Source organism: Clavelina lepadiformis, chromosome 9, assembly GCF_947623445.1.
Source record: "Clavelina lepadiformis chromosome 9, kaClaLepa1.1, whole genome shotgun sequence".
Classification (NCBI taxonomy): Eukaryota; Metazoa; Chordata; class Ascidiacea; order Aplousobranchia; family Clavelinidae; genus Clavelina; species Clavelina lepadiformis.
In genome coordinates, this window is record NC_135248.1 from 2,039,913 (window position 1) to 2,067,093 (window position 27,181).

At 40.4% G+C, this 27,181-nt stretch overlaps 1 protein-coding gene across 17 annotated transcripts in view; it reads left to right on the forward strand.

Moving 5' to 3' along the window:
• LOC143470369 (uncharacterized) overlaps positions 1 to 27,181 on the forward strand; it is a 29,376-nt gene continuing 2,195 nt past the window's right edge. For 2 of the 17 annotated variants that reach the window (XM_076968450.1, XM_076968460.1), the window contains exons 1-31: positions 1 to 547; positions 2,787 to 2,856; positions 13,839 to 13,865; positions 14,172 to 14,179; positions 15,688 to 15,723; positions 15,842 to 15,877; positions 16,014 to 16,040; positions 16,213 to 16,239; positions 16,519 to 16,614; positions 17,229 to 17,336; positions 17,682 to 17,753; positions 17,899 to 17,961; positions 18,062 to 18,085; positions 18,260 to 18,352; positions 18,626 to 18,682; positions 19,312 to 19,332; positions 19,839 to 19,907; positions 20,100 to 20,153; positions 20,241 to 20,294; positions 20,542 to 20,649; positions 21,132 to 21,176; positions 21,734 to 21,802; positions 22,049 to 22,111; positions 22,234 to 22,296; positions 22,816 to 22,842; positions 23,055 to 23,108; positions 23,199 to 23,225; positions 23,448 to 23,483; positions 23,673 to 23,705; positions 25,260 to 25,385; positions 26,208 to 26,246. In XM_076968450.1, the coding sequence (XP_076824565.1) occupies positions 161 to 547; positions 2,787 to 2,856; positions 13,839 to 13,865; positions 14,172 to 14,179; positions 15,688 to 15,723; positions 15,842 to 15,877; positions 16,014 to 16,040; positions 16,213 to 16,239; positions 16,519 to 16,614; positions 17,229 to 17,336; positions 17,682 to 17,753; positions 17,899 to 17,961; positions 18,062 to 18,085; positions 18,260 to 18,352; positions 18,626 to 18,682; positions 19,312 to 19,332; positions 19,839 to 19,907; positions 20,100 to 20,153; positions 20,241 to 20,294; positions 20,542 to 20,649; positions 21,132 to 21,176; positions 21,734 to 21,802; positions 22,049 to 22,111; positions 22,234 to 22,296; positions 22,816 to 22,842; positions 23,055 to 23,108; positions 23,199 to 23,225; positions 23,448 to 23,483; positions 23,673 to 23,705; positions 25,260 to 25,385; positions 26,208 to 26,246 (2,019 nt within the window). In that variant the 5' untranslated portion in view covers positions 1 to 160. The other 15 variants (XM_076968457.1, XM_076968464.1, XM_076968452.1 and 12 more) reach the window with 14 other exon arrangements.

Here is a 27,181-nt window from a genome sequence, read left to right on the forward strand (position 1 = left end):
GATTGCGTTTATTTTGTTTTCAGGTAAAAACTAAAACTTTATCCACTCAAGTGCTTGGCAAATATTTGAACTCGAGTCATCGTATAGTCTGTGGTTACATTTGTTTTACTTTAAAATCGTTGAGTACGATCGGACTGGAAAACGCGGTTCTGCCAGAATCATGAAGCTTGGATCCGGGGAAGAAAAGCAAAACCTCCCGAGGTCCGACGACACCGCAAGTTCGTCTAATCTGTTACCTACAGATGACAAAGAGAAACGTAAATGCAGACGCAAAGTGACGAAGCATCAAGCGCAATCGTCGTCCCCGACCTGCCTTTACTTCGTATTGTTCATTCTAACAGTGGCATGCTTTGCGGCCCTGTTCATATCAGCGCTATTTGCAAGCAAAGTTATGGAAATCGAGCGGAAAGAGCATGCTATGACCACGCAATGCTCCGTGTACAGAGACGAGGCCCAGGAGCAACGTCAAAGCATTGAGAAGCTGGTGTCCAAGGTCAATATCTTGTCACAACGCTTATCGAGTTTGGAAAACGAAGCCGACTCTAAGGTATGCCGGGTCGTTCAATTTGTTTACCTATTAGGCAAGCCACACGCCTTAGAAATGAGTCGTAGGTGCCCTGGGGGAAGTTACTTGATCGATTCAATCTCAAAATTTATCTCATAATGCACTTCTCTAATTCCCCAGAATCTTTCTTGCGACTTAGACCTGATAATGTTGCTATTTTGGTTTCCAATTTTCGAACGGTCCATCCATGACCTCTGAACCCTAGTTTAGGCGCTGTAAATAAAGGTTTAAGAATGCACGCTGGTTTGGTCCCAAGAATTTTTATTTTATTTTACTCGTCTGTAGCGGTAATCGGCTGAGCAATGTGATGTTGATAAATCGATTAACGATTATTCGGTGTGAACTCATTTGCTGATTTTAGTTATTTTGAAGAAACTTTTTGTGGAAAATGCGCAGTAACCCCAGAATTACGGCAAAAACATAGAATTTTGTGTGACTATTTGTTTCGGCAATCATAACTATTTATTAACTTCGCAAGTAACTTATAAGGTGTTGACCGAGTTATTTGAGTTCTGGTAATTTCATGAAAATCTCACCGTAAAGTTAAGGTGCACTGTAGCTTTAGTGGCGGCAAGCCCAAAACGTAACTGTACGTAAAAGAAAACCCAAGACCTGTTTCCAGTTTTTCCCCACAACACAGTACGCCAAAGCCAGCATATACCACATACACCTGCAAAAATAGTCTGTTAAAAAGCTCATGGAAATGATTCAAATTTTGCGGGGTTCATTTTAAAAGCGTTTTTGTTTTATTTGTCGAACTTAACCCCGAACTTTACTTAGCATAAGCCCGGAGGCGATTTGTAGTCTTCTAAGATCGTCTCGTAAACCGCAATCCCAACAAGGTAAAAAAACTTGAACCCAAATGCGCGTCTGCCGTTGGTATTAACAAACTTACCAAGACCAATAGATGACCTAACAGCCCTTATTGGAGGAAATTAAACTGTTCGTTAGGAATGTATTGCTATGCTGTAATTACTAATTAATGATATAGGAGGTGGAATTTTTAAAGCAAACCTGATTCTTAATGACTTTAAAAGTTAAACAATTGCGGTAAATATTTTGTTTCGTAAATGTTCAGGCTTCTATTTTTATTACACGCAATTCTGCAAATAGCAACTGCTATAAGAGTATGGGTATGCTCCACGGCTGTACCGTTTCATGTCAGACAATGCGTTGGCCACCATAGTTTTCTGTTAAGCACTAACAGCGTATTATTATTGTCACTTAGCAACTTATAAAACTGTGTTCTTTCACAAGCGGCTTTGCTTTGCGCTTCTAATCGCCATGGACATGATGTAGATCCGTTATTTTCGGCTTAAGAATGCGTGCGTGTTATGTCGCGTACTGCCGCTTTCTGTAAGTGAACGCACATAGATTACTTTTTGCGAAGTCTGTCATGTATTTTGTAGCAAATAGCCAATGCCCCGCTCGTCAGAGTAAAAACTCAGCCCTGAGAAAGGTCATTTTTGAGTGGGGAATGTTCGTTTTATGCGGTGCTGGCTGTGCGATTTGCGGGAAATTGTAGATTTCCGGCCCGTAGTTGTAAAGGAAGCCCCAATTAACGGTGAATCATTTCTGTCTGGCTTAATACAAGGTGACTAATGGTCCACTTTTGGTTACAACAAGATCCTAGATGCGTTTATTGTGCCGCTGGCCTTGCAGTACCCCTGCTAATAGCTTAATACAAACGAGAGACCGCAAATTTGACAGGGTTCATATAGTCGACATTATCATGAAGCCATTTATAAATTGGTGTAACATTTAACTGGCGAACGCGGTCAATTGGGAAAGGATTAGCTGGATGTTTATTGATCACAATTTCTTTTATTACGCCGGGCCTAGCTGGGAACCCCATTACGTTAACGACGTAATACGTCGCTGACAATCGTGGAAAGTTAATAAACAAACAAATAAGCTTCCGATCGTAACAATTACAAAGCAACCGCTGGGATTTCCAGCGGCTCCACCGATAGTTGCTATATCCGTGTAAATGTTGTTGTAACTGTTTGAGTAATAACAGAGCAGTCTGTGAAATAGCAGCATTAGTGTGGGAATTGGAGCTCTATGATGTTTGATAAGGCGGGGGCGGACATTTTAGACATTGTATGTTAAAATCAATTCCGATTGCTAAAATGCATCGTTAATTAACACGATTTAACGAGATTGCGATTGTTTTCAAATTATCTTCCTTTATCGCATCACACTTCTTCTTCCCCTTTAGCATCCAGAAGAAGTTCTGAAGAGGATGAAGCGCTCTTCCTCCGGATGCGGGTGTCCTCCAGGGCCTAAAGGTATGTTTTGTAACTTTATTCATTATGTGCAACATCTGACCTGGTGACCCCGCATACGCAGTCCCACACTGTAGGCTTAACAGTCAAGTATAACACAAGCGAGAACGCTTAAATAATATCACAGTAATTCTAAGAAGTCGCCGCTTCAGAATCATCTACGCAATTTGAATGAATATTTCAAAGGGGAAGGGAAGCCATGTGCAATCGCAGGGCACTAGCCAAGGTTTGTGTCTGAAACAGGACGGCTTGTGCGCCCGACTGGAGGCAGGCTCGTATACAGCGGCTGGCGTAAGATGGGTAGCAAGTCCACGTTGCTTGTTTATACCGCAGTTGTCAAGTCTTTCAAAGTCCTTTCAATTTGAGATGTGTCGAGACGTTTTTCGTGTGACGTTGATTGATTACGAGGTAACGACCTATTTCATCGAAAAGCGTTCGCCGATTTCTTATTGAAATCTCGTTATGACGTCATAATTATCCTCGCAAAATCCAATGGTGGTTTAATGTACGTGGAGAATTACACGAATTTTGAAACGAAAACATGTTCAAACGACACACAAGGAGGGTAATAAAATACCCACGTCCGCTTTCGATAGACAAAGGGTTTGGAACGAAATAGAACCATCGAGGATTAAGTTTCAATCGGGACCGACCGCGACTCAATGGTTTTGTTTAAAGAACTCTGTGTGCTCCATAATAAGTAGCCTATCCGCAAACAATATATGAATTACTGAAACACAGAAAACAAACGTTACTAACTATATTGACCTACAAAGCATTCTTCGAAGCGAAAAGCAGAGAAGTATGCTGTAGTATGTGGGTATAGCATACTTTTGCTGGCACGATGAACAACTCTTTAGATTTCCGATATTGATAATGCGACGTCATAAACATATCTGTAATTGGTTGTGATAGATTTCCGACAGGCGAAAAATAAAAACGCTTCCTTTTGTTTTTAAAATGTGTGAATTTTTTAGCCTTTTTCAACGTTTTATAAAGTGAAATACAACTAAAAATAGTTTAAGACAAATTTCTGGAAACGTCTGCAAATTTAAGTCAATAAAAACCGGAAATTTATGGAATTAAACGTCAGATTTCTGGCAACAAACTTTTCGTCGACTTAATCCCGTCGAGTTTCGAACGAAATCGCGGTCATGTCGCTATTTTAGTATCGAATCACTTTTTGTCTTGACATAAATACGCCATCTTGTCAGTAGTAGAAGCACATCACAACCCAACCATTGTCAGTTCATCAAAGAGTAAGTTCCTTGCCAAAACGCCGCTCGTCTGTCGGCAATTAAGCATAGTTGTCACCTAAAACTACACAGCGCGTGCCGAGGTTTGCGGGTAGCATTGCAAGTGGCTTCGGCGTGCCGTAAACACGATTTTTTCGACGCCAAGTCGCTGCGTTGCAAAAATAGCTTCCAGTAACTGTACCTTTTCCGTAAATTGGCTGCTGTTGTTAAACACAAGCAGCCAAACCATTTTGGTGTCGCCTAAAGCTCCCATCACTTGACCCACTTTGACTATACGGCCGTTTTCAGGGGAAAACGTCAATTTTGTCGATTGTAGGGCCATTGTTACGAAAGAGGTGATGTTATTTCGGCACTATCAGTTCCCTGAACGACAAAGAACTGCCATTTGAAACCGAGCGATATCAGAGACCTGGTAGTTCTTGTTTTCTAATCGGATTTACCCCAAAAGTGGTGATACGTGCCACTAACCCCCATTTTGTGTCCTACGTTTTTATTCGCAAGAGTTTCGTTTTGAAATGCAGCCAAAAAGATCGCATTTCCCATTGAAGTCGTGCCAACGATTTGAAGATCGGCGCCAAAGTTGTTACAACAACTGCCTGGCGAAAGAAAGATCCGTCAAAACGTTTCAATTTTTAATCAAAACCAAACACCCGCAGAGGAAGGCGACTGTGTCCGGCATGCGAACAATAATAGAAATCTTATATCTCGGAAAAGGGAAGTCCATTTACGGCGAACCTGCTCTTACTTGTCTGGCCAGCGTTTATGCTGGGAATGGAAACGAGGTCGAAAAAGCAATTCAGCAAAATAGTCAAAGATACGGAGTATACAGTCGCAAAAAATATGCACGACTAAATAATTCACAAGTGATATTGATACGGTATTGTATTGCCGGAAGTTTTCACAAGCTTAAGCCTGTCAGGAAAGCCTTTCCTAACTCACGCCCATCAACCTTATATTCAGACTCTCGCGATTTTACAAAATTCCTGTCGTTGGGGAAATTGTTGTCCGTTGTCCACGATTCGTATTCCCGATCACTTTTGGGCCAAAATACAAGCTCGGGTTTGGTATAAGTTCGCTGCTTTTATTGGTTGGTCGTGCGATCTATTGGGAACCCAGCGATATCCCACCTATGCCGGGATAATCCCAGCACACAAGAGGCTGAAGACAGAGACTTGCTGATAAACAGTAATTCCAAAGTTCTCGGGTAACTTTGAAATTTTGGATTAACTTACGTCATATTGAACAAAAGTTGAAAGTTTTTATGGGATTCTTATTACGGAGTTTGAATTATTCACGAGGACTTACGATAAAGATCCGATCAATTATGACGTCGTGATACGTAACAAATCGGTTTTATCCGTTTCTTCCCACCTTTAGTCACGCTGCATTTCTAAATGCATACAAAAGTAACAGTTTGCTTACAAACTAATTATTAAAAACGTCAGCTGTGGTGATAACAAACCTGGTAATTTGTTAACGCGTTCTAAATGCTATTGTTATCTTTACAACGCCTCGCGATCGCTGAAATTTTGCTGTGAAATTCTTTCCACAGCTGCAAGGACGTTTTGCGATGTCGTGAATTGTTTTATTGCCAGACGAGGTGTCGATACAATCGCGGATATAATCGATCTATCCCTACGATAATGATTTAAATTAGCAATTTATGAATCGCGAATCACGGGCGCCCGCTCATTTTTTCGCGATTATTACCGATCGATGACGTAAGAGCAAAAATATAAATTAACTGCATGTTTGTTCGCCATAAATATAGAAACTTTTGGAAAAATCAATCTAATAAAAACATATTTTTCTTCACCTCAGTAAGCACGTTTCTACCACGATCACCGTAGCACGAATAGATTACATCTTATGCCTCGCACTCTGAGACAGTTTTGTGTTTTCTCATTTGAAACCGGCACGTTTTCCTGCTGTGCCATTACATATAATAGCAGGTAGCGCCGCTGCCTTAAAGCGCCTATTAACGTTTTCGTCCTATGTTTATGTCTATTTCGTGTTTGATTGACACCGCAGCTTCCGGCCGCCTTCATGCCGGCGACATTTACTCTTCAAACTGCACTGATCGATCTCGGCTTTGCATTAGTAACAGCAGCTGCGGAACGGCAACGAACGACATTTTGGAAACGACGGGGCCGTGTTCGGCTTTTCACCCGTCCAATATGCGACCGCAGACAAGCGAAACATCGATTCTGAGGCCATAGTAGCCAGTATGCGGTGGTGTTGAAAGATAGTTGTCGTTTATATTCTATATAGGCCCCCCCCCACCTGTTTGTAAGGATCAAGGATGGACACTGGGTTGGTTTTTTTCTTGTTCATGAAATCCATTCGATGTTTTTAACCGGTTTGTTTTTCACTTGATATCGCCAACTTTTCATTGAGCCCATTGACGTGCTTTCTCGTCTTTAATTGCGGTCTGGGTCACACTCTTTATCATAATTAGCATCGTAACCATAGCTTTGGTCGTTTCAAAGGATCACCTTTTCTTGCGGTTTACTTGAGTTCACAGCAATGGTCATTTTTGACTCCCGGTGGGCTACAGCGGTTCAAGAGCACTCAAAACACCGACGGTAAATGACTAGCGGTCCAACGCGATTTGGTCTAAGCTGAAAATTGTGTCTAATACTTGGGTAGGAAAGTCAGCTGTTGTGATACAACTCAGAAGCTTCATGCCAGTCGTTAGAGCTGTCTTGTTTCAATTTAAACGCAGCTGTCGATTCGGCATTGCCATGCGTGCGAGCTGCAGGCCATGTTTCAATTCAGCATCATTGCCTAATTGCTGGGTCCCGATCAAACCATCGGCCAGATGACCAACGGGTTGCGTTCTGATGCGGATGCTAAACCTCTCTACGCTTTGATGTTGTGTTCATGGTCTTGGCTCGTGTTAAACTGTGGTTGCGGCTTGAATGAATTGGGTAATTTGGCAGAGACTTGTTATGAGGCTCGCACTCGCGTGGAAAAAAGTTGTTACTCCGACTGGACGCATGTTTAGAGTTGAAGCAGGATTTTCTTCACGAAGAATCAAGAATCATCCACGCTTTGTGTAAAACTTTTATTTTCGTAGACTACTGACCGATGATTTATAGGCTCTGGTGATTTTCTGGCACAAGATTTTGACGGACTGACCACAACTTGTGTCGTCACAAACAACAAATTATTGCCTCACGATTGGTCATATTTAGTGACCCGTCGCCAGAGGTTGTCCGCATATTTACACTGACACGTGGTATTTGGAGCTGAACCGTTTTAAAAACCCCAAAAATATACCCTTATTGTTTTAGTGTAAAAAAATACCTCACCCATGCAAAAACCCCACGACCCGTGTTTGAAGGATACAGTGTGTGCGGTGGGCATACTAATCACTGTCCAGTGTCCATAGTAAACATTCAACGGTTCGCGCGAGTTTTTGGCGTTTTAAAAGTGCCACCGCTTTCTGCCGGCTACTTGAAAAAAATACCCACAGGTCAGTGGGTCATTTCCAGATGACCATTGCGTTTTTATGCGGCTCCATCAAAAGTTTGAAACGACTCCAGTTTCCTGGGTCTAGTCTTGTGTGTGGAGTGGGATTTGGTTGGGATTAGCCGTGTCATGATAACGTGGCACTGTGTGCGATGTTACAGATGCTCACGTCGATTGCGATAAGAGCGATTGATAGGGCGAATAGCGGCCTCTGTTCAGGGCTTAACGCTGCATTAAGTTTGAAGTTACACGGAACTGCTAGCGATAAAATTCGACATAACGCAAGATATAGCAAATTTTTTTAAATTTTTTTTTCCTTTTTTTGTATGGCGTTGTACCCGGTAAAAAGCATGACCCCTAAAAACCATTTTTCTCACGCTATCCCCAACGCGTATTGTCGTTGATCAAAGTGTTTCTCGCTTGAGGTACAACACATCCCCACGTAACCATTACACCGCTGATGATTTCGCGCTTCGTTGCGTATCGTTTAATTTCAAAACGTTCTGCTACTTTCTCTACGCCCACGAGAAACAGGCATGTTTTCTTATTACCCCAAACTAAATATTATTATTCGCTCCAAATTTGGCCGAGTCCAGATGTTTCTGCTTCCTTTGCGGAAGTGGACGCTATTTCCTATCGTCTTAAATAAAACATTGAGTGGATTTTAAAGTGACCATGAAATATTGTTCACCTTTGATTATGACGCATTACGTCATAACAAGATATCGTGACGAGGCGGTTTTACCAAAGGGCGAATGATTATTTTTAATTGTGTACGATCTCTCGACCCGGCTCGGGAAAACACTACACAAAGGTGCTTATTAAAGCGCAAAATTACGCAATTTCGTCGGAACAAGCGATGATGTGGGAAGTGGCCAAGATGTTCGTCTTTCACTCGATTCTAGTTCACTTGGAAAACGTTTTTGTAAGAATCGCTGCAGATTCATAACAAATGGGAAGTTCATTTGAGTCGTTTTCTTTTACTGGTGATGTCATTTTGGTTTTGATAACTTGTCATGATACCACCAGCTTAGGAAAGGCGTGAAACGCGATTTTCAACGCTGATGTATACACGAATCGCGTCTTATTGAAAACAAACAACAACTTTTTCAGGCGGTGTTCGGTTAGCATTCGCTTTATGACCAATTTTGGTCGCAAAATCCAAAGCGACCCTCATTTAAAATAACATTTACACCCCCCGTTTGACGATAACACCCAACTTTCACCTGGGACCCCGCCTTACCCTGACGCTGTTTTAAATATGCCACATTGAAAGTTAAATCCTTTTTAAGGGGTCCTGCCCAACTATCTCGCTATTTTAAAGCCCCCTTTGTCCGACCGACCCCTATTTAGAATTGTTCGGGTTAACAGGGTGAGGAAAGGGGTTGCGTGGGATCCCTTTCCAAAGCGAGGTTACGTTTTAACGTTACGTGGCGTCAATGGGGCCAGTTAGAGGTTGCCGGTGTTGTTTTTGCCGATTCGAAATCGGATATCAATATTTGACTTACATTGGCAGGCACTTTGGTAACGACTGCTATTGCCATCGCAACGGGAAGCGGTTGTCTGATATCCCGTCGTATTAGCGCGCAAATCTTGGCCTATACAGGTTCAAGTACACGTGTCAAGTGCTGTTAGGAGTTCAGCGTTGTCAACCAATTTGCATTTGGAGTAAATTTTGGCAGTCGTTTCGTAATTGACTTGCAGTTACTATCTTGTTTGCCGTTCAAGTTCGTTGAAATTCCTGCTCTGCATGTACTTAACCTTGACACTTGCATTTTGTTACGTCCATTGTCAAATTTGACCCAGTGTCAACGGTTCTTCAAGTTTGGGTTGTGTTGTGCTGTTGCTGTCAAGCCTTGTTTGCTCCCCCCAAAAAGCACACGGACTTATTGTGATCGCTGATAAATGGATGCCGGAACTAATGAAATACGACCTTTTGCGTGTTTTCTTAACATTTTAATTGATACGTAACCACAATCATCAACATTTTTGGGAAGAACCACAAAGATCTGGTTGTAGCGCTCACTTTACCGAGCTCAATATTTCCGGTGTAGCACTTTTATAAATAGGTTTAAAAAAATCTCAGTTCGACAAAATGTCAACTCGATTAATCGGCCAAAAGATTCGATTAATCGATTAGATAAAATCTTATTGTATAACTTCTCTTCGCAAACTTTATTCAGGCCAGTTAGATGAGTAAAGGTAGCAGGTAATTGTTACGTCATATAAACCCTTTATCGCGTCATCTGATCGATTTTTCGAGCCTTGTTATCGGTGAAGAAAGTTGGGTTCCGTGTGATCCGTATCCGCTTATCCGTCAATTAAATTATCCGAGACTTATATATTGACGTGACATACTTCCCCTGTTTGGATCTACATGTAACTTTGATGCAAATTATTTTGTCAAAATTATTTAGATTTTATAAATTTACAACTTCTGCTTTCTTTATTTTATTGAAACGCTGAAGTCTGAACGTGGATGCCATGGCGACAAATGTGTTGGTTATCTTTGCACATCTTATTTCTCCTATTGCTAAGAATTGAGATGTTGACTTGGGCAAAGTGTGTAAGGTAACTCAGCCAAGGCAGGGTTCTCATTTTCCAGATTGCGAAGTGAGGATCATAAATTGAACAATTTCGCAAGCAAGAAAAATTACTCACGAAATTTAAGCGAAAAGTGTAATTTTGCGGAATTTCCACTTACATACTTTTCGAAGTGTTAATACCGAAAACGTTAACAAACTTAAGTTGACGTCGCACAAAGCTGGTCATGTATAAATTATTTAACAGAAAAAGTTGAAACCCGCCCTTCAAAAAGCATGAAAACAACGCTGTATATTATATACATGCTTAAATATTTATAACAATTGTCGGCATTCTACTATTCACACAAGCTGTATGAATGGCGGCCTTGGTATTTATATATCAATTTTTCAACGGGGATTTTCAAAGCGAAAGTCGATCATTGAGAGAAGGGAAAAAATGATACAAAATTTTGGACCAAGGCCCTTGTCACGATCCAATTCATAGCGAGGGCCCTTTTGTCCCCGCGTTCGTTTTTGTTGTAATGCTCGCCCCATGTGCTCAGATCGCCCGTCGCCTTTTGATCTTCGTCATTGACTAATCCGACGGGATATTACCTGTTTGTTCTTTAAAATCCCTCGCGAGTCACGACTCCCCGTGACTCGTACCTATGAGTCAGTCGCAAAACGTGTTCATTTTGCAAACGAGGTGATCGGTTTATCACGAACCTCATATGGTGGTACTGGTCAAATTAGGGAGGGAATTTAACGTTAAAAGAATATGTTGCGTTTTTCAATCGATTCAAGGTCAATGATGTAATCGAAGAACGCTAAACGAAGTGATTGTGGAACTGTCTTCTTCTCAAATTTAAGCCACAACCATGACCGAACGCAATTTGCTCCAACCAGTTTCACTCGAGAGAGTGCAGGTCTGGTGTGACGTGTTACGTTCATTTTAAAGGAGCATTTCGTAATTCAAAGAGTCCAATCGCTTTCCAATCAGTCGCGCTCGCAGATTTCCGCTATTTTACTGCTGTTCCCTTGGGGCGGGGTAGGCACGCTGTTCGTCAGCTTAACGAAGGGGCGAGGCTTCAAGAAGAACAAATCCTACGACATCCGCTCAACAGCTTGGCTTCTTTCCTATAAACGACTCTGATCTCATGTTGTCATTTTTCCTGGGGGATTTCGACACTACTCAAGCGATTTTGACGAAGTCATATTGTCACGTGACGGCGAGGGAACGCTTTGAAATAACCTCCATAACCTTCTTAAAATCTTCCAGTATTGGCTGCACCCGTGGCGTGTTTAAACCGACGATAAATGTCGCTCATTGCGAACCCGGTATTGCTGATATCCAAAATAAATTGCGAGTTTGGTTTCTGTGGCAGATTTAGTTAAAAGGGGGTCGTTAAGTTGACGCCATTAGCAGGTTTCGATTTGTGCATTGGCGTGCGCCACCAATCAGAGTATGTGGTCTTGTTACAACGATGCTTGGCATTGATAGCCTTGGAGGTCACAGACCACCAAACGTCTTGACACGTAATAATGGCCTTTATGGCGACACTGATATCATCACAATGGCGATTGTTGTGATAAAACAGCCGAAGCGACTGCGTTTTTGAAATCCCAGCAGCGTTAGAGCTTGAATTATACTATATACTTATATACGTTAGTTATACTTGAATTAGGCCTTGTTATTCCCTAGAATAAACACTGGGTTGTGTTGGGGTACAATCCACGAAGCAGTGTCGATCCGCTTAGCCCGCTTGTCTATTGTCTCTCCTTCCGTTTGGCGTTACTGGAAGCCTTTGTAAACAATAGCGTAACCCCAGTTGGTCAATGATAGTCCTGTGTAATCGGGCCCAATTGAAAATGGGTTAAACCAATACGTGGGTCATGTGTTTGGGGTTACCAAAGGTCAAACTAAGGCGCCGTGTTGTCCGTCGCTGCCAAGATACGGCCCGGTTTATAAGAAAGACGCATTATGTAGTTGCAATCGGAGCATATGACGGTCATATAAGACTAAAAGGGTCGTAAGTGCAAATTTTTTTAAATTGAACAGCAGAAACGGATGGGGGCTGGGGGTGGGTGGGACAATTGCTAAGGCTTTTAACTTAAACAAATACAGAAGTTGCGGATGAAAAAACTCCAAAATTAGAAGTTATAAACGACTTTATGGACGAAGTCTCGTGCGCGCTTGAAAGTAAATCTACAAACGCTGTTTAACTAACGTCAGACTTTGGAACGCATAAAAGCGCAACGATGTGCTTCGGGGCAAATGTCACTCAATTGACTGATAGGCACTCTTGACAGAAGTTGATTACTATTGGCCCCGAGTGCGTTACAAGCGAAATTCGCAAACAACTAATGTTTACTGAACCGACGAAGCAGCGTGTAACTATTCAGAGGTCGAAACATCACGGTGTGGAAATATTTAACATGATGTCTATGCGCAGAATATATACGCTGCACCCAGTCATACAAACAGTGGGGTGGTTGAACAAGTAGAAAAGTTTAATTAAACCGACTATCGACGCCTGTTTCTCGGAACAATTAAACAACTAATAGACAGGTTATTGGTTATTGACGGTCGGCCTGATTTTTATTAAAAGGCAGGCTCAGTAGGACTAAGTTATTGATCGGTCGACATTCCGTGTATGATGTATTTTATTGTTTTGGAATCGATTGTTTGATTTGTTTGAAGTTAAGGCTATTTTTTTTTTTTTTTCTATTTTTTTTCTTTCATTAATCGTAAAATATCGATAGGTTTTGCTGATGATTAGCGCTTGCATTTATTTCAACATCCTTCCAATGTACCAGCTAGCTGTCATATGCATGGCCACGATTTAAACCTTAATTACGCAAACCCGACTGTATGCAAAGAAAATTTACAGTAAGTAAAGCTTTTGGTTTCTGTCGTCTCATACGTTGACGATGTCGATTATTATTTGACAATTGTCGCTCTTTGAAAGGGTTTCGCTGAACAGTCGCCAAACCATTGTCTATAAATAGATTTTTTAAAAGTGCGCGATCGTCTTGTCTTTTGTTCCTTGCAATGCGGTCAAACACAATTTATGCAAAGCCTCTCGCGTAATAAACTTGAGTCAAAAACCCTTTTTTGAGTCCCACTTGAAACCATATTTCGTAAACTGCGCAGATGGATGATCCACTGAATCTATTCTGTTCAAATTTCGAGTACCCATGCAGTAGGAAGCACTGAGCTTGTTGAAATTTCCTTCATAAATATTCCTCTGTTTAAAAAAGCACTCAACCACTCCAACTCTCCAAGTACAACCCGTGAGCTGAAGTGGACGGTAGATATGTTGCGGAAGCAGCCGCATTGTTTGGGTTTTAAATGGCAACACTTGCCCTTAACCTGAATGTCCCGAACTTGTCACCATCATATCGACTAAGACGTTTAGAGTTGTCTATCAATGGATTGACGTTATTTAGTGAATATTGCCTAAAGTTTCGAGAAAATGCGTGCAGTCTTGTATTCCTATGATTACTTATTATTGGATGACGGTCAAAAATGATCTAAAATTTCTAACGAAAATATTAAATTAATTTCAAACGGGCATATTAAATGAAAAAAAGCGGGTAAAAATTGCAGAATTTTCAAATCCGGGTTACTTTGATTAAGGTTATATAATTTTTATCTCGTTTTCCGTAATTTTGTTCGATTTTTTTGATTAGTAGCTTTTGTTTTATTTTTATTTATTTCTTTTTCCAGGAGACGAAGGGCAGCGGGGAAGACGAGGTGAGCGAGGTTTTTGCTTCTTGAAAATTCTGAATCATTCTTTCGAATTTATTAGTCACGCCGCATTATAGCGCTGTACCCTCATGCATTTTTAACGCGGCGATATACGCGGCGATATACGCGACTACATATCTACGAATTGTATAGGAATTAAACATATTGGATAACGAAGTTATCTTGTCCATATAATCGCATTTAAGAAATATGAGATTTTAATACCGGATTTACTGTATATACACCTTGCACGGTGTTGTTATTTACTTATTTTATATCGCAAGAAAATTTACAAACTTTTATTTTTTGCAGGGAAACCGGTGAGTGACCAGTTTATCCGAACCAGCCTGTATTACTGGTTGTGAATGGTGTTTGCAATGGTGTTTTACATCTGGCGGCTTTTCGCTGAAAAAAGCAATCATTTAGATATGGCACAATTATTTTTAAAACAAACTAAAATTAATGTGCTGTCATCAAGACGTAATTCACGCGTGTTTGTCTGTGACGTAATTGCACTCATTTCAAGCTTTGTGACGTCATTTTTCTTCAAATCCGCATTAATCTGGAATTGATTGTTAAAAGAATCGAGCAATAATTTTGGTGTTTTATCCATAACATTTCATTTGCCTAATAATATAATTACCGAAAATATTTAACCCATTTTCCGAAAGAAGTTTGAAGCAACATAAAACGCCTGTGTGTATCGTAAAAAGGCCTGTACCCCCGTTTCGTGTTGAATGTATGGAATTTACTAATCAAATCGATGTTGTTATATTGTCATCAGGGAGCTCCTGGCAAAAACGGATTCCCGGTACTTGCATGTTCAGACATTGCATGCACATTACATACATACTGTACTGCATGCACCTTCACGGCCTCATATGCTACATACACTTGCTCTAATTTTTACTTTCATTTCGACTCTAGCCTTGCGATGACATTGTAATTGTACGTCATTTGACACGTAATTATGCATGCGTCATCACCGATCCACGTCGTCAAACTATTTCACGTCATCGGCAAAAACCTTCGTTGATTTTCTTCTTTTGTTATTTAGCCTAATAATAACCATCCATTTCGTACATCATAGGCTTGTTGCTTAATGCTTAACCTCATGCATTGTTTTATTATGTCATATTATTATGTCTATTACGTCATAAATAAGTCTTTGTTGCATCTGTGAAATGGTTATCATACGACAGATGATAATATCGGTATTTGCTCCAAAACCTTTTAACTGTCGTTGAAAGTTTTTCTCTTTGAGTGTTGGCAGTTGTTGTCACTGTGACGTCATATGTACGTCATGTACATATGACGTGTCTGTTCCTTTCAAGTTTCCAAGCTGAGCTGCGGCATCTAGCGGTGGTGAGTAATGTCTTATTTTTATTTCACAAGAAATAATGTAACAGCCGCTTTTCACCGATGAATTTGAATTTTGTTGTTAAAGCATAATCCCCACATAAAATTTAAGATAGTCAAAAATGTGCATTAAAAACTGCGCCTTTTGAATTATTCGGTGAGACCTTTGATCATTTTAACGATATGATTTATTGCCCGCCTTTCTTAGATCCTATCCTTGGAAAATCGCTCTGCACTCTTTCAATAAATTAAAATTTTATCACGAATAAAATTTTAGTTGCAATTTGGTGCGAGTTAAAGTAGTTACACCACACATTTTGGTTATGGCATGTCTATTTTATATTAAGTTGGTCGCACACCAAGCATGCGTGTAGTTTGCCATGGATCGTTGGATTGTTGTTATTCACTGTGATTGTTTGTGACGCAATAAATGGGCTTAGTTACGTGACAATGCTAATATTGCTTGCAGGGGCCTATTGGAATACCAGGCAGGCCTGGCGCCAAGGTATGTGTTTGTACAACAACCCTTGGCGATATATTTATTGTTCAAATTGTTTAATTGTGTTCTCAGTTTAAAGGCTTAAGATACATTTGATTTTAAAGTTTGCTTTTATAATTTTTAGGGCCTAAACGGACTGCGAGGTTTTCCCGGATTTCCGGTTTGTTGCAAAAATTTGGCGGCATTCATAAAAATTAAAATGGGAGCACTACCGATATTACCATTTTTCGCATATAGCCCGTATCATGACAACTTATCTGTCTTAAAACTTAAAATTCTGTTTTATTTTTATTTAGGGTCCAATTGGTTTAAGCGGACGCCCGGTAAGTTGAAATCAGACTTTCTGTTTTTCTACTTAAGTCCAGACAGTAACAATTAACACTAAAATCTTAACCAAAACGCTGGAGCGACGTGGCCTATACCCGTCACCTTCCATTGCCCTTGTGACGTCACAATTGGAAAACTTTACGTTACTCTGTATATTTTCCGTTTCAGGGCGAACCAGGCAGGAAAGGCGACACGGTGAGTAAATTTTTACAAATATTCACAAACACTGACTTCGCTTGACTCGTGCAATGAAGGTGAAAGGTCAAGTAGTTCTCTACCACATCACTACCTAACATTTTGAATAAACGGGCACATGCCTATGTCAACTACGTCATACTGATAGCAATAGTGTCGTGTCGAAACAGCTTAGTGTTGCACCAACGTCGACACTCTCGTACGTCAAGCTAAGGCCAAGCACACGTTTAAACATTTAAGCTGTAACATACAATAACACCTATCGTTCTTTTTCTGTAGGGTCTACCTGGGTTGCCGGGGACGGAAGGAACGGAGGGGCAAAAGGGTGACAAAGGGGATCCAGGAAAATCATACACCGGTTTCACTCGCTCCGAGGTGAGTTTAAAGCGATTTGTGATGAGGCTACAGAACTGCATGTGGTGGTGTTAGTGGTGTGTATCACATATACACGTGGAATTATGGAAAACGTCATAATCGTACATCTACTGGCAGATTAACATAGGGGTCAAATTCTTGCTTGGTTTGAATGGGTAATACATGGTGCCGGGTACCTTAGGATCTCGGGACACTTAGGTGCAACCCAAAAAAGCATCGTGACGAAGCTTAAGGTTATGCTTTCGGCTGTAGATTATGGTCGGCCATTTCTGGCTCATGAAGTACGATCATGACGTCATAGTAGTTTCACTGTAGCGACTTAGTGGTGCAGTGCACAGCTATTCAAATTTAAATCACAACTAGCACAATTTGTGTGCGTGTGTGTGTGTGTAGTGCATAATAAGATGTGATTACAATATGACGTCAAAAGCTCTTTTAATCAAGGGCGGTCACATCAAAGGTCTGACGTGATTTGACGTCATATAAATTAGTATAATTATAAAATCAGTCACTTGTTTCAGCGTGCTTTCTGAAATGAAAGACACGCGCCACAGTTTGCGTGGGCTTGATTTTTAACCGCTTGTATTCTCTGCATGCATGTTAATCGTAATAAGGTGGCTGCTGCATTATTGGCGCGCTCCGAAAACGATAATCACGTGTCACGTGATAACGAGGTGCACCAATCAGAAGAGATCACAAATTTTCTGCTCAACCCTTCCCAGGTATAGTAGCATCCGCTCATGCGTAAAAAGCCGCCATTTTAGAAAGCCTTCCATTTCTCAGGAAGTTTTTGTTGTATGCTGCTGCATTCTAGCACAAAACCACTTCATTGCTTTCAAGACTTTCTAAACAATTACACAAGAAATTTGACAGAAAACTGCTAATCCAAAATCCTTTTGTCTGTCGCCTTGAAAGTGATTGAAAAGTGTTTGTTTGTGTTAAGTGATTTAGTGCATGCTGTGTCATTGTGTCTTCATCGTGGTGTTGTAGCCCTTTACGATAGGTCTTCACTTTCCCCGTACTTCGTACATTCCGTTAGAAATTATCGCGCACTGTTTTGATCGTAGGAAGGATTGGTGAGGAACGTATTTCCTCAAGAGATGATTGAAGATCGCTACAAGAAAGAGAGAGAAAGCTCGGTAAGATCACGATCTTGTTTCTTTGTCAATAATCATCAGTAAATCAATAAACATCAGCATTAATTATGGATCAGCTACACGCACAAATATGTGGGACATTGAATGTAGCCACAAGTTTACACCAAGTTTATACAAATATGTTTAGATGCAGAATGGTTTCCAAGGACAACCGGGACCGCCGGGTCCACCTGGGCCACCAGGACCTAGTGTGAGTACCTTTAAAAGATCAAAGCTTGCCTTTGCATAACCAACCTACCAATATGTGTGCTTTTCAACTCGGCTTTTTATATTTTTTCCCTTCTTTGCAGATCCAGGGACCTCCAGGACCCAAGGTAAGAATATCGTTACCAGCGTGATAGTCATTGTAACAATGAAGTCATCTTGACCGCCTATGGTAAAGACGTTTGGGCGAAATTCCAGCAGTGAAAATAGACATCTCACAGTCAGAGGCATAAGCTCGCTACAGCGACTTCAAAATCATTGCCTTTTTTCTCTCTTTACTAAAGGGTGCGCAAGGTGAAAATGGAGAGCAAGGTGCCAAAGGAGAAAAGGGTGATCAAGGTGTCAAGGGTATCCCAGGTCTCTCTTCAACATACGGGGTTAGTGTTTCGTATGCCCATTAGTGCTTTCTATCCACTGAAACATAGACCACACAATAATTTCTTCATGTTATAAACTGTCATGCTACGTCAAGGTGGTAGATGAAGTATTTTACTTACAGTCTGGTGTCTCTTTATTCCATAAAGCATGTAAATGTTTATTTTCAGTCATCTAACAATTTTACTTTTAAGTGGAATAACTTAAAACTAAAGTTATCCTCATAAGCATCTGTTCTAAGCTCCGTGCTTAGTAACTTGCCTTGTCCCGTACAGACTTCGCTATTACTTCCGCAAGGTGGCGGTCTGGGTGGATTTGGCGCGTCACTTCCGGTATTATTATGACGTCACAATCATTTTGCGTGCGCTTAGAGCGTTGTTGTGCTCGAGTGATTTTTGATTGCGTCATCAACCAATCAGCTAATAGAAAAAGCGATGGACGTTTTTTTGATAGTGACGTGTGCTGTGATGTCACAATAACGCGGATTCGCGTTATTCGTAGAGTTTGTTGGTCATAATGCGCTTGTGTGACGTGATTTTCAAGGCCTATGCATTAGTATGACATACATTGCTGAATCGTCGTTTTCTGTGAAGCGGCGGCATTGTGATTTTCATAGCATTAAATCATACACATACCACGCTAACCATATTTGTGCCAGCACTAACTAACTTACTAACTAACTAATTTTATTTATTCCAACTAACCTTGTTTATTAATTCTACTGCTTCCGAGCTGTTTGTTGTGCTGTGATTATTTGCTCGCCCGCAGCACCTAGTGGGCAAATATTTTTGTGCAAAATCGGCTGGCATTCATATCTCGCTGTGAAGTGTTTGTTAAATTCTTAGATAAATTTCTCTGCTATTGCTTGAATCTTCAGTGAACGCTAATGTAAATGCTTTATCGCTTCTGTAAGACCCTGCCCCCGCTTTTTCTAACCTTTTGAACTTTGCTTTTGCTTCAGGGGCGACAGGACATTATAAAGGTTCGTGCTCCGGCTTCTTTTCGCTTTTTGCTTCCGATTTTTCATTGCTTATTACTTTAAATTCCACTTTAATATTTCTCGAGATAAAACTATTTTTAAGAGAATACTTTTTCATCCTGACTACATTATGATTTTCTAATCTTTCAAACTTTATTCTTGTCAACTGCTTCTCCGTGACTTTTTTACTTTTAGTTTTATGTTATTGTCTATTTCACCGGCACAAGTTGTATTGTGAAATTGATTTATTTTCTCGTTTAAGTGTTAGTTTAGCTTTAAAGTTGTCATGTAAACTAACCTGAACCTGATCTATCACTTTGCTCTATCTCTAACCAAAACGTAAACTTTAAGAATTGAATTAAATTTCCTGAGTTCACTCTCAATCTTATTTCTTATATTGAACAATGCAACCTGCCGATGAGGTAGCGACGAAGCTATTTTACTTTCTCCTCCTTAACCGCGCAATTCAAAAGCCAGCGTAATAATCTAAAGTTTGCAATTGTTTAAAGGCACCTCCGTTTTCTCAAATACCCGGCCCACCAGGACCACCAGGACTTGATGGCACTCCAGGACGAAAGGTAAAAGCAATTTGTTTTGAATTATCAGCATATTTAGAAAAATTTCTTGACTTGAATTAATAAGCAGCACTGTACAAAATAAAGGTCGTGGTGCTTCAGTTTTAACCGTTGATGAATGACTGATCTATAGTCACCGCGTTTGTAGAAAGTCATGACCAAAGTGAATACAGTTGAATGTTCGAATTATTACAGGGTGACAAGGGGAACATCGGTTTCAACGGGTTACACGGCGCTCCGGGGCCACAGGTTTGTGTTGGACATTATTAAGATAAAGACTATGCTTTATGTGCCTATACGTGACTTAACGACTGTTATGTTTCGGCTGAATATCAGGGTCTGGTTGGCGACAAAGGGGACGCTGGAGACGTGGGACCGCAAGGACCACCGGTAAGTTACCTTGTCGACCGATACGTTAGACTTGCTTTGCCAATTTATTGCTTAAAATTTGGAATAAAGAAGTAATAGATGTTTATGTAGGCTACGTATAGTTTGCTTTCCATTAAAACTAGCTGTTGTGTCTAATCATGCCTTATCAATAGGTAAAGCCGATTTACAAAGTGCACTGTTAACAAATGGGTTAATAATGGGTTAACAATGGGTTAACAAATGGGTTAACTTTGCTTTTGTATTTCAGGGAGAGCCCGGTCAGGTTGGTGAGAAAGGAGAAATGGGCATGACGGGGAGACCCGGTTTGCCGGGAACGAACGGAACACCAGGGACGCCCGGAACCGGGGGAAGCAACGTAAGTGGATTTAGAGATGCCGGTTAAATATTTCCGGTTCCCACTTAACTTTTCTATCTAAAACTGTGATGGGATTCAACCGGTTTTTACGAACCGGTTCCCGAAACTTTCTCAGCACAATCAATTTACTTTTACAATATTTCGCGACCAGTTTTTGTGAAATTTCCATTTTTGTCGGTCGTTATTAGGAAAAAATTCCGAGATCTGACTGTCAAAGTGTTTGAATCCCATCACTAACTTGATATATATGTCATATAATAATAAATGAATAAGGGTTATCCTTGTATAAGAGACGACGAATTGCTGACGTATGTATCACCTGGAAAACGCTACTCGCACCTAGTCATGACGTAGTGTAGGCGCTCACGTAGGCTCAGTCAGTGAATAATGGCAACTATTGTGACCGGATAATGACGGCAAAAAACTTCGGCGATGAATTATGGTATTTTGGGGGAAAATTTACTTTTCCCGTTTCGTTACAGAATTGCACTTGCACCGGTGTCGTCGAAAAAGAAGGGGCCTTTTATGTGCGTAAATGGCTTAAATTTGCTACTTTGTTTGTTTTTGTGCAAACCACCCGCTTTGTGGCGTCAAAGTCCGATGCCATGGCATCTGGAAGCTTTGTGCATGGTCAAGGTTTTTCGGGTTAACGGCTGCAGTTGTCATGTTTAAGGCTTGGTAGATTTTTTTTGCTGATAGTAATGTAGCTAATGTTTTTCGCTTTTCGTAGTTGCTTGCTTTTGAAATTGTTCTCTGAAAGCTTTTTGAAACTTCAAAGTAGACGTGAACTTGAAAGTTTCACAGCATTTGAAGAATCGTAACTGCCGGATGTTATATGACTTGACGTACTAACTGTAACTTTTATAATGTTAGAAGCATAACAGTTCAAAGCATGGCTTTGTCGCTTTGTTGTATAGAAACTATGCGGTTTCTTTTGGCTTGCAGCAAGAATTTATGTTGTGCTTTTGCCATGCTAAAAGCTAGCATATCAGCTTTCTCACGAACCGTTCGTTGCGGTATAGACTTAATTAATCGTGTTCTTACATTGCAGGGGGCTTATACAGATTAATTATGTTTTATTTAGATACCTGGACCGCGAGGACCCCCGGGACCTATGGGACCCATGGGTCCGCGAGGAATATCTGGCTCTGACGTAAGTTTCCATTCATGCACGTCACGTGGTTGCATTGCAAAGCAAACATTAGCGGCGACTTGCTGACTTGACTAAAAGTTGTTTTAAACAAAATTAATTATTCAAAATTGAGCAAATTTAAAGAGTGGTCGGTTAATGTGGCCCTGTGTTGCGGGAGTTCTGTCTTCTTCTTTCCGTGTGGCCCCGTAGCTGGTTAGGTCGAAAATTTATAAATTAAAATTACCTAAAAAAGCTTTTCATGTGCAGGGAACGGAAGGCAAAGACGGTGAGAAGGGTGAACCGGGTAACAGAGGTCCCTTGGGACTACCTGTAAGTATATTACATAGCAGTTCTTACCTTATTCAGCAAAATTTTACGCGCGGTTTAATGCAAGGTTTTTGTCTACCTGCGCGCGACTCCTTTATAATGTGTCTATGTATCGGACAACCTAGGGGATGCCGGGCGTGGGCGGGGAACCGGGACGTCCGGGTCTTCACGGCATACCCGGGGAAAAGGTAGATTTTGAGAAACCGGTGCAAAAATGGTGTCATATACGGGGAAGACCCGTTTATTTATTGAAAGTGTGATGGTGAAGTGGTGGTGTGGAATATTTTCTTTTTTTATCAATTTTTGACGATTTCAGTCTTTCAATATAGACACGTGCCGTCAAAATGTGTTCGAAATCGAGCCGAGCTCTTTTTCCAACGTTTATTAGACAAATTTTATGTTTTTCAACTTTTTTGTATTTGAATGTACGGCAAGAGCCTTATGTTGTTGTCAGTATTAAACTAAGTAAACCTACTTTCATTATACTCTGGTATGTTTAGTCGTGTGGTGGTGATAATATACACAGCATTATACAGTTCACCTCGTCACTGTGATAAGGTGATATCGATCGCATGCCGAATGTTTTCTTTTTCTTTTGTTATAAAATTGTTATCTTTGTATCAGCCTGACAGTGTAAATTCAGTTTCAATAAAAATCGTTGCGAGTGAAAATTAACAAATATTATTTCATTCATCCTTGTGTTTCAGGGTCCAAAAGGCAACGTAGGCCCAATGGTAAGTGAAAATGTTCTAGTATTTCCATAAAATGAAATTTTTATTAAAAAAACCAAAGTTTTTTTTAAAATGGATTTTTTTTGGTTATAAATGGTTTTGTAAATGGGCTGTTTGGTTGGTTTAAAATCACTAAAATTTTCTTGTTTGCGTTTTTATTTTTAATGCGATCGTTTTGTCTTTATGCTTCTTATTTTTATTTTTACATGTTTCAGGGATTAACTGGAGAAAACGGCAAAGTTGGTCTTTCCGGAATTCAAGGACCGCCTGTAAGTCCACAACAACATTACCATAGAAATCATATAAAAACCAAAATCAGCCAGTGCTCCATTTTTATTTTTTATGATTTCTATTAACAGGGATTACCTGGTGACTCCGGCCCCAGGGTGAGTAAAAATTTTTGACAAAGAAGAAACTTAAAAGTTATCGTTTTTATTATTGCAAATACACCCATATATGTTGTGTACAGTATAGCATCAATTCTTATGTGCACTTGTATACTTTGATCCTGGAATCGTATTATACATAGTTGTATTAGGCGAGTCTTGATAGCAAGTGGTAACTCGAGGGCATGTGCTCTATTTTATTATATAAATTTATCGTTTTAGGGTTTACCAGGAATTGTCGGCGAACCTGGTCTAAAGGTAACAATTGTTCATTGTCAATTTTGTTTCATTTTCTTTACGATCTAACAGTGTAGTTTTGATTTCATGTCCGCCCTTGAGAAAGAACGCAATTGTTGCGTCACAATTCTAGTCTCTCCAAGTCATTAAAACATTTTAATTTACCTGCAATCAATAGACATATAATATTTTGTTCTTTTTCACTTGTAGGGGGACAGAGGGACCCGGGGTAGAGCGGGCAAGGTATGTTGCTAGCAATTCCATGATTTAGTATTGTTTGTGACGTTTAGAATTCCATGAATCATTGCTCACTTTAGTGAAGACTTGATGTTCAGTTTTGAAAAACGAGATCCTTATTATGACGTAAAAAGGTGAAACACGTGAAATTCAAACGCATGCACTTAGCGTCGGGAAAATGCCCTTAGCCGCATTTTTATGAAAGGTCAAAATTGTGTAACTGTTGCAAATTCTCCGTTAAATTCAACGAATTTCAATTCGAAAATCTGCCTTTCAGAATAATTAGCAATCTACATGTGCATGCGTTTTGAAATCCACGGCGCCTTTATGCGGATAAGAGTATTTTTTGTTTAATTGTAGCTGTTGATAGATTGTTATCCCGTAGCGTGTAAATACCAGAATGTTACTATGATAACATTATGGGTATCTGATTCTTAAATCGAACCTTTCGACTTGAATCTCTCTGTGATTTTGATGTGTCTGCCGCTGCATGCATTGTGTTGTCCCGTATGCAAATCTGGATTTCGTCCGATTTGTGCTCGTTTTACTGCTGCAACATTAAGTAGGAATGATTGCATAATCGTCAAAGTGTTGTTGTTCTTGTTGTACTAACGACGCAAAATGCCGTAACAAAATTCCGCCGCAACCAAGGTTTAAGATCGTCTGTTTTCTCAACACCGCTGCTGATATTTCCAGCACAGATCGGCCCAAATTTTGTTACGGCATTGCTGCATTCATTTGCAACTTGACTAATTCGTGCAAGTTCAGCACTAACCATGTTCCTTGCCTGCTCTCATACCATCTAGAGTGGAAAGAAGGGAAAGCGCGGCAAACGAGGTTACAAGGGTGCCAAGGGTGAAATGGGTGCGCCCGGTCTTGACGCCCCATGCCCACTGGTAAGTAAAATGCATGAGCGATAGGGTTGAGAATTTGTATAAAGCTGAAATGTAACGATTCGATTCTAGTTTGGCTTAAAAATTGGGTTTTTTATGATCGAATCTGCTAATTTAGGGATGTAGCTTCCACCGTCATAAAACGTTTGTCGCTTGTTGGGTTGGGTGAAACGGGGTATAGTGGGGTGCGCCGTACGGGCCCCTGAGTTCGCAAATATTGCCCCACAAAGTCCCTTTCGTGAATGCTGCCACGAGTTCATCGCTTAAATTTGCTGTTTGTTGGAGAGCGCTTGAGTGCATGACGTCATCATATACGTGTTGTGCGATATTACTGACCAGGAACGTCGCCTGTTGTATTATGTGCGGTTTGACGTTGGTGTCATCGCCTTTAACCCACATAGCTGGATGAGGATTGTGTCCAGCAAGCTCCAGTGTTGTCCTGGTGATGTACAGCATCCGCCGCGCTCTCGGTGGTCCGCGGGATCACCGTGAGGAGCCGGCGAGTTACTCTTTCTCTTCTTTTACTGGTTTCGTTTTTCCTCATCTTTTATCTTGCTCTCACTTTGCTTGCGATTTTCTTTCTTCATCCTCCTGCATTTTCCTTGATAAACATTTTCTCCTTATTTTGAGCTTATAATGTTCTTTTTTCGACTTCTTCCACTTCCAGCCTGGTCGGAGGGGCAAGAGGGGTACCCGAGGACGGAAGGGGAGTCGAGGAGAGCCCGGAGCCCCTGGACTGAACGGTCAGAGTTGGGACGAGACACTTGTGAAGGGAATAGCTTCCTGCAGATTGGTAGGAGACGAAGCATCAGCCTCTGTTTTAAGTTCAATATTGGTCGAGTGATAAGTTAACAGTTAACTTGTCATAACTTTACCACTTCACCTTCTCTTTCTTCAACAACGCGTCTTTCCTTTGATGTAATCAGCTGGAAAACGAAGCCGCGGGTAGTCTGCGTTGAAGAAAGTTTGTAATAGTTTAACCGCAGTCATTTGTTTAACTGCTTGGTCTGAATTTTGCGTTTTTTAATTTAACTTTTTTCTTGTTGACTAGGAAGGAAATCCCGCTAAGGTGATCGTAATTAACAATAATTGATTTGTTGGTAATCCATTCAATGGCGGTTGTTTTTACTAGACCAATTGTAAACCAGTAGTTTGTGAAAACGTGTTAGCATTGTGTTTGTGTTGTTTTTGCGTCATTGTCGGCGCTCGCCACCAGTCATATAACCTAATAATAGACTTCTTCCATTGGTCCCAGCTGCTTTAGTTCAGTTCTGTATTGACACTCGATTAGAAAGCGGCAAAGTTGTACAGATAGCGACTTATAAAGAGTATTGAAGGTTTTAAACCTAAATATCAACTTTATCGTTTGCTTCTGGGTCAAATTATTCTTTGCTGTGTTCAGAAAGGCTAATTATGGTTGGTGGGTTTTGGTAAAGGTTTTGCGCAGTAAAATCACGTTAGAATATTTTACTTATATTATACTTATATATTATATTTTACTTACGTTTCTATACTATACTAAACTGTACCGCGTTCGAGATGTGCTACAATACAACATATTCTTCATATTGAGCTCAATCAAAAGCCAGACATTAAAATACTTTTTGCTTTTCAGGGAGATGATGGGCTTCCCCTTCCTGGATGTTGGCAAAAGGTAGCTGCACATTTACATTATAACAGGAGAAAACGGGGTAGCAAAAACAAGAAACGCAGTGCCGACAAGAAACGACGTCACAGCAAAAAAGATTAAGGGCCTTGTGACAATTGAGCGAGAGCCGCCACGACAATTTTAGGGGTCGAAACTCTTGTAGATATATCTATCCGTTAGTGGGAGGTAGAGTGGTCGTACACTGTTACTTGTCAGCCGTTCCGAATTGAAAAAAAACTTGACATAAAAACATAAAAAACATGCAGATAAATTTTTACGGTAGTCATTTGTCTATAATTAAATATTTTTTGGCTAACATTCAGAAAAAGCCACTTTAAAACCTATTGTAACGAGTTTGGTTTGGAAAGAATTGTTTGTTTTGTTGTCACGGTACTTGTGTTTTTTATTTTAAGATGTCTGTGGGAAATAAATTGTTTAATACTAAATACGGTACAGTTAATGCGACGTTGCCCCATGCTAATCATTGAGTACGGAACTTGGACGTTTTAAATTCAAAATTCGTTTTTGGAAATTAATTTTAGTAACTAAACGATAAATTTTTCTGCATCTCGGTAGCTTAAGTCAATGCTGGCGATGATGCGGTCGATAACGAACGTGTTTTAAAAACTTTGTTGTGGCTTGCGCTTTGTGACCTGGCTTGTTGTTTCCTTTGATGTGTCGTGGCGTGGCTTGGCTATTCGCTTGACGTTGACAGGGAGTGATAAACAATCACTTGTGGTGACGTACTAATATTGACTGTAAGACGTCATAGTCATGTGACGTCACCGTTTCGTCAGCATTAAAGTTTTGTTTGTTTGAAAATTAGCAATACCATAGTAGTAACAATTTGTTTATGTGTTAGTAAGCTAACAATATAGTTTATTAACTAACCTACAGTAAATGTGAAAGCAGTTTCGAGTGCGAACTGCTTAACTTGATTC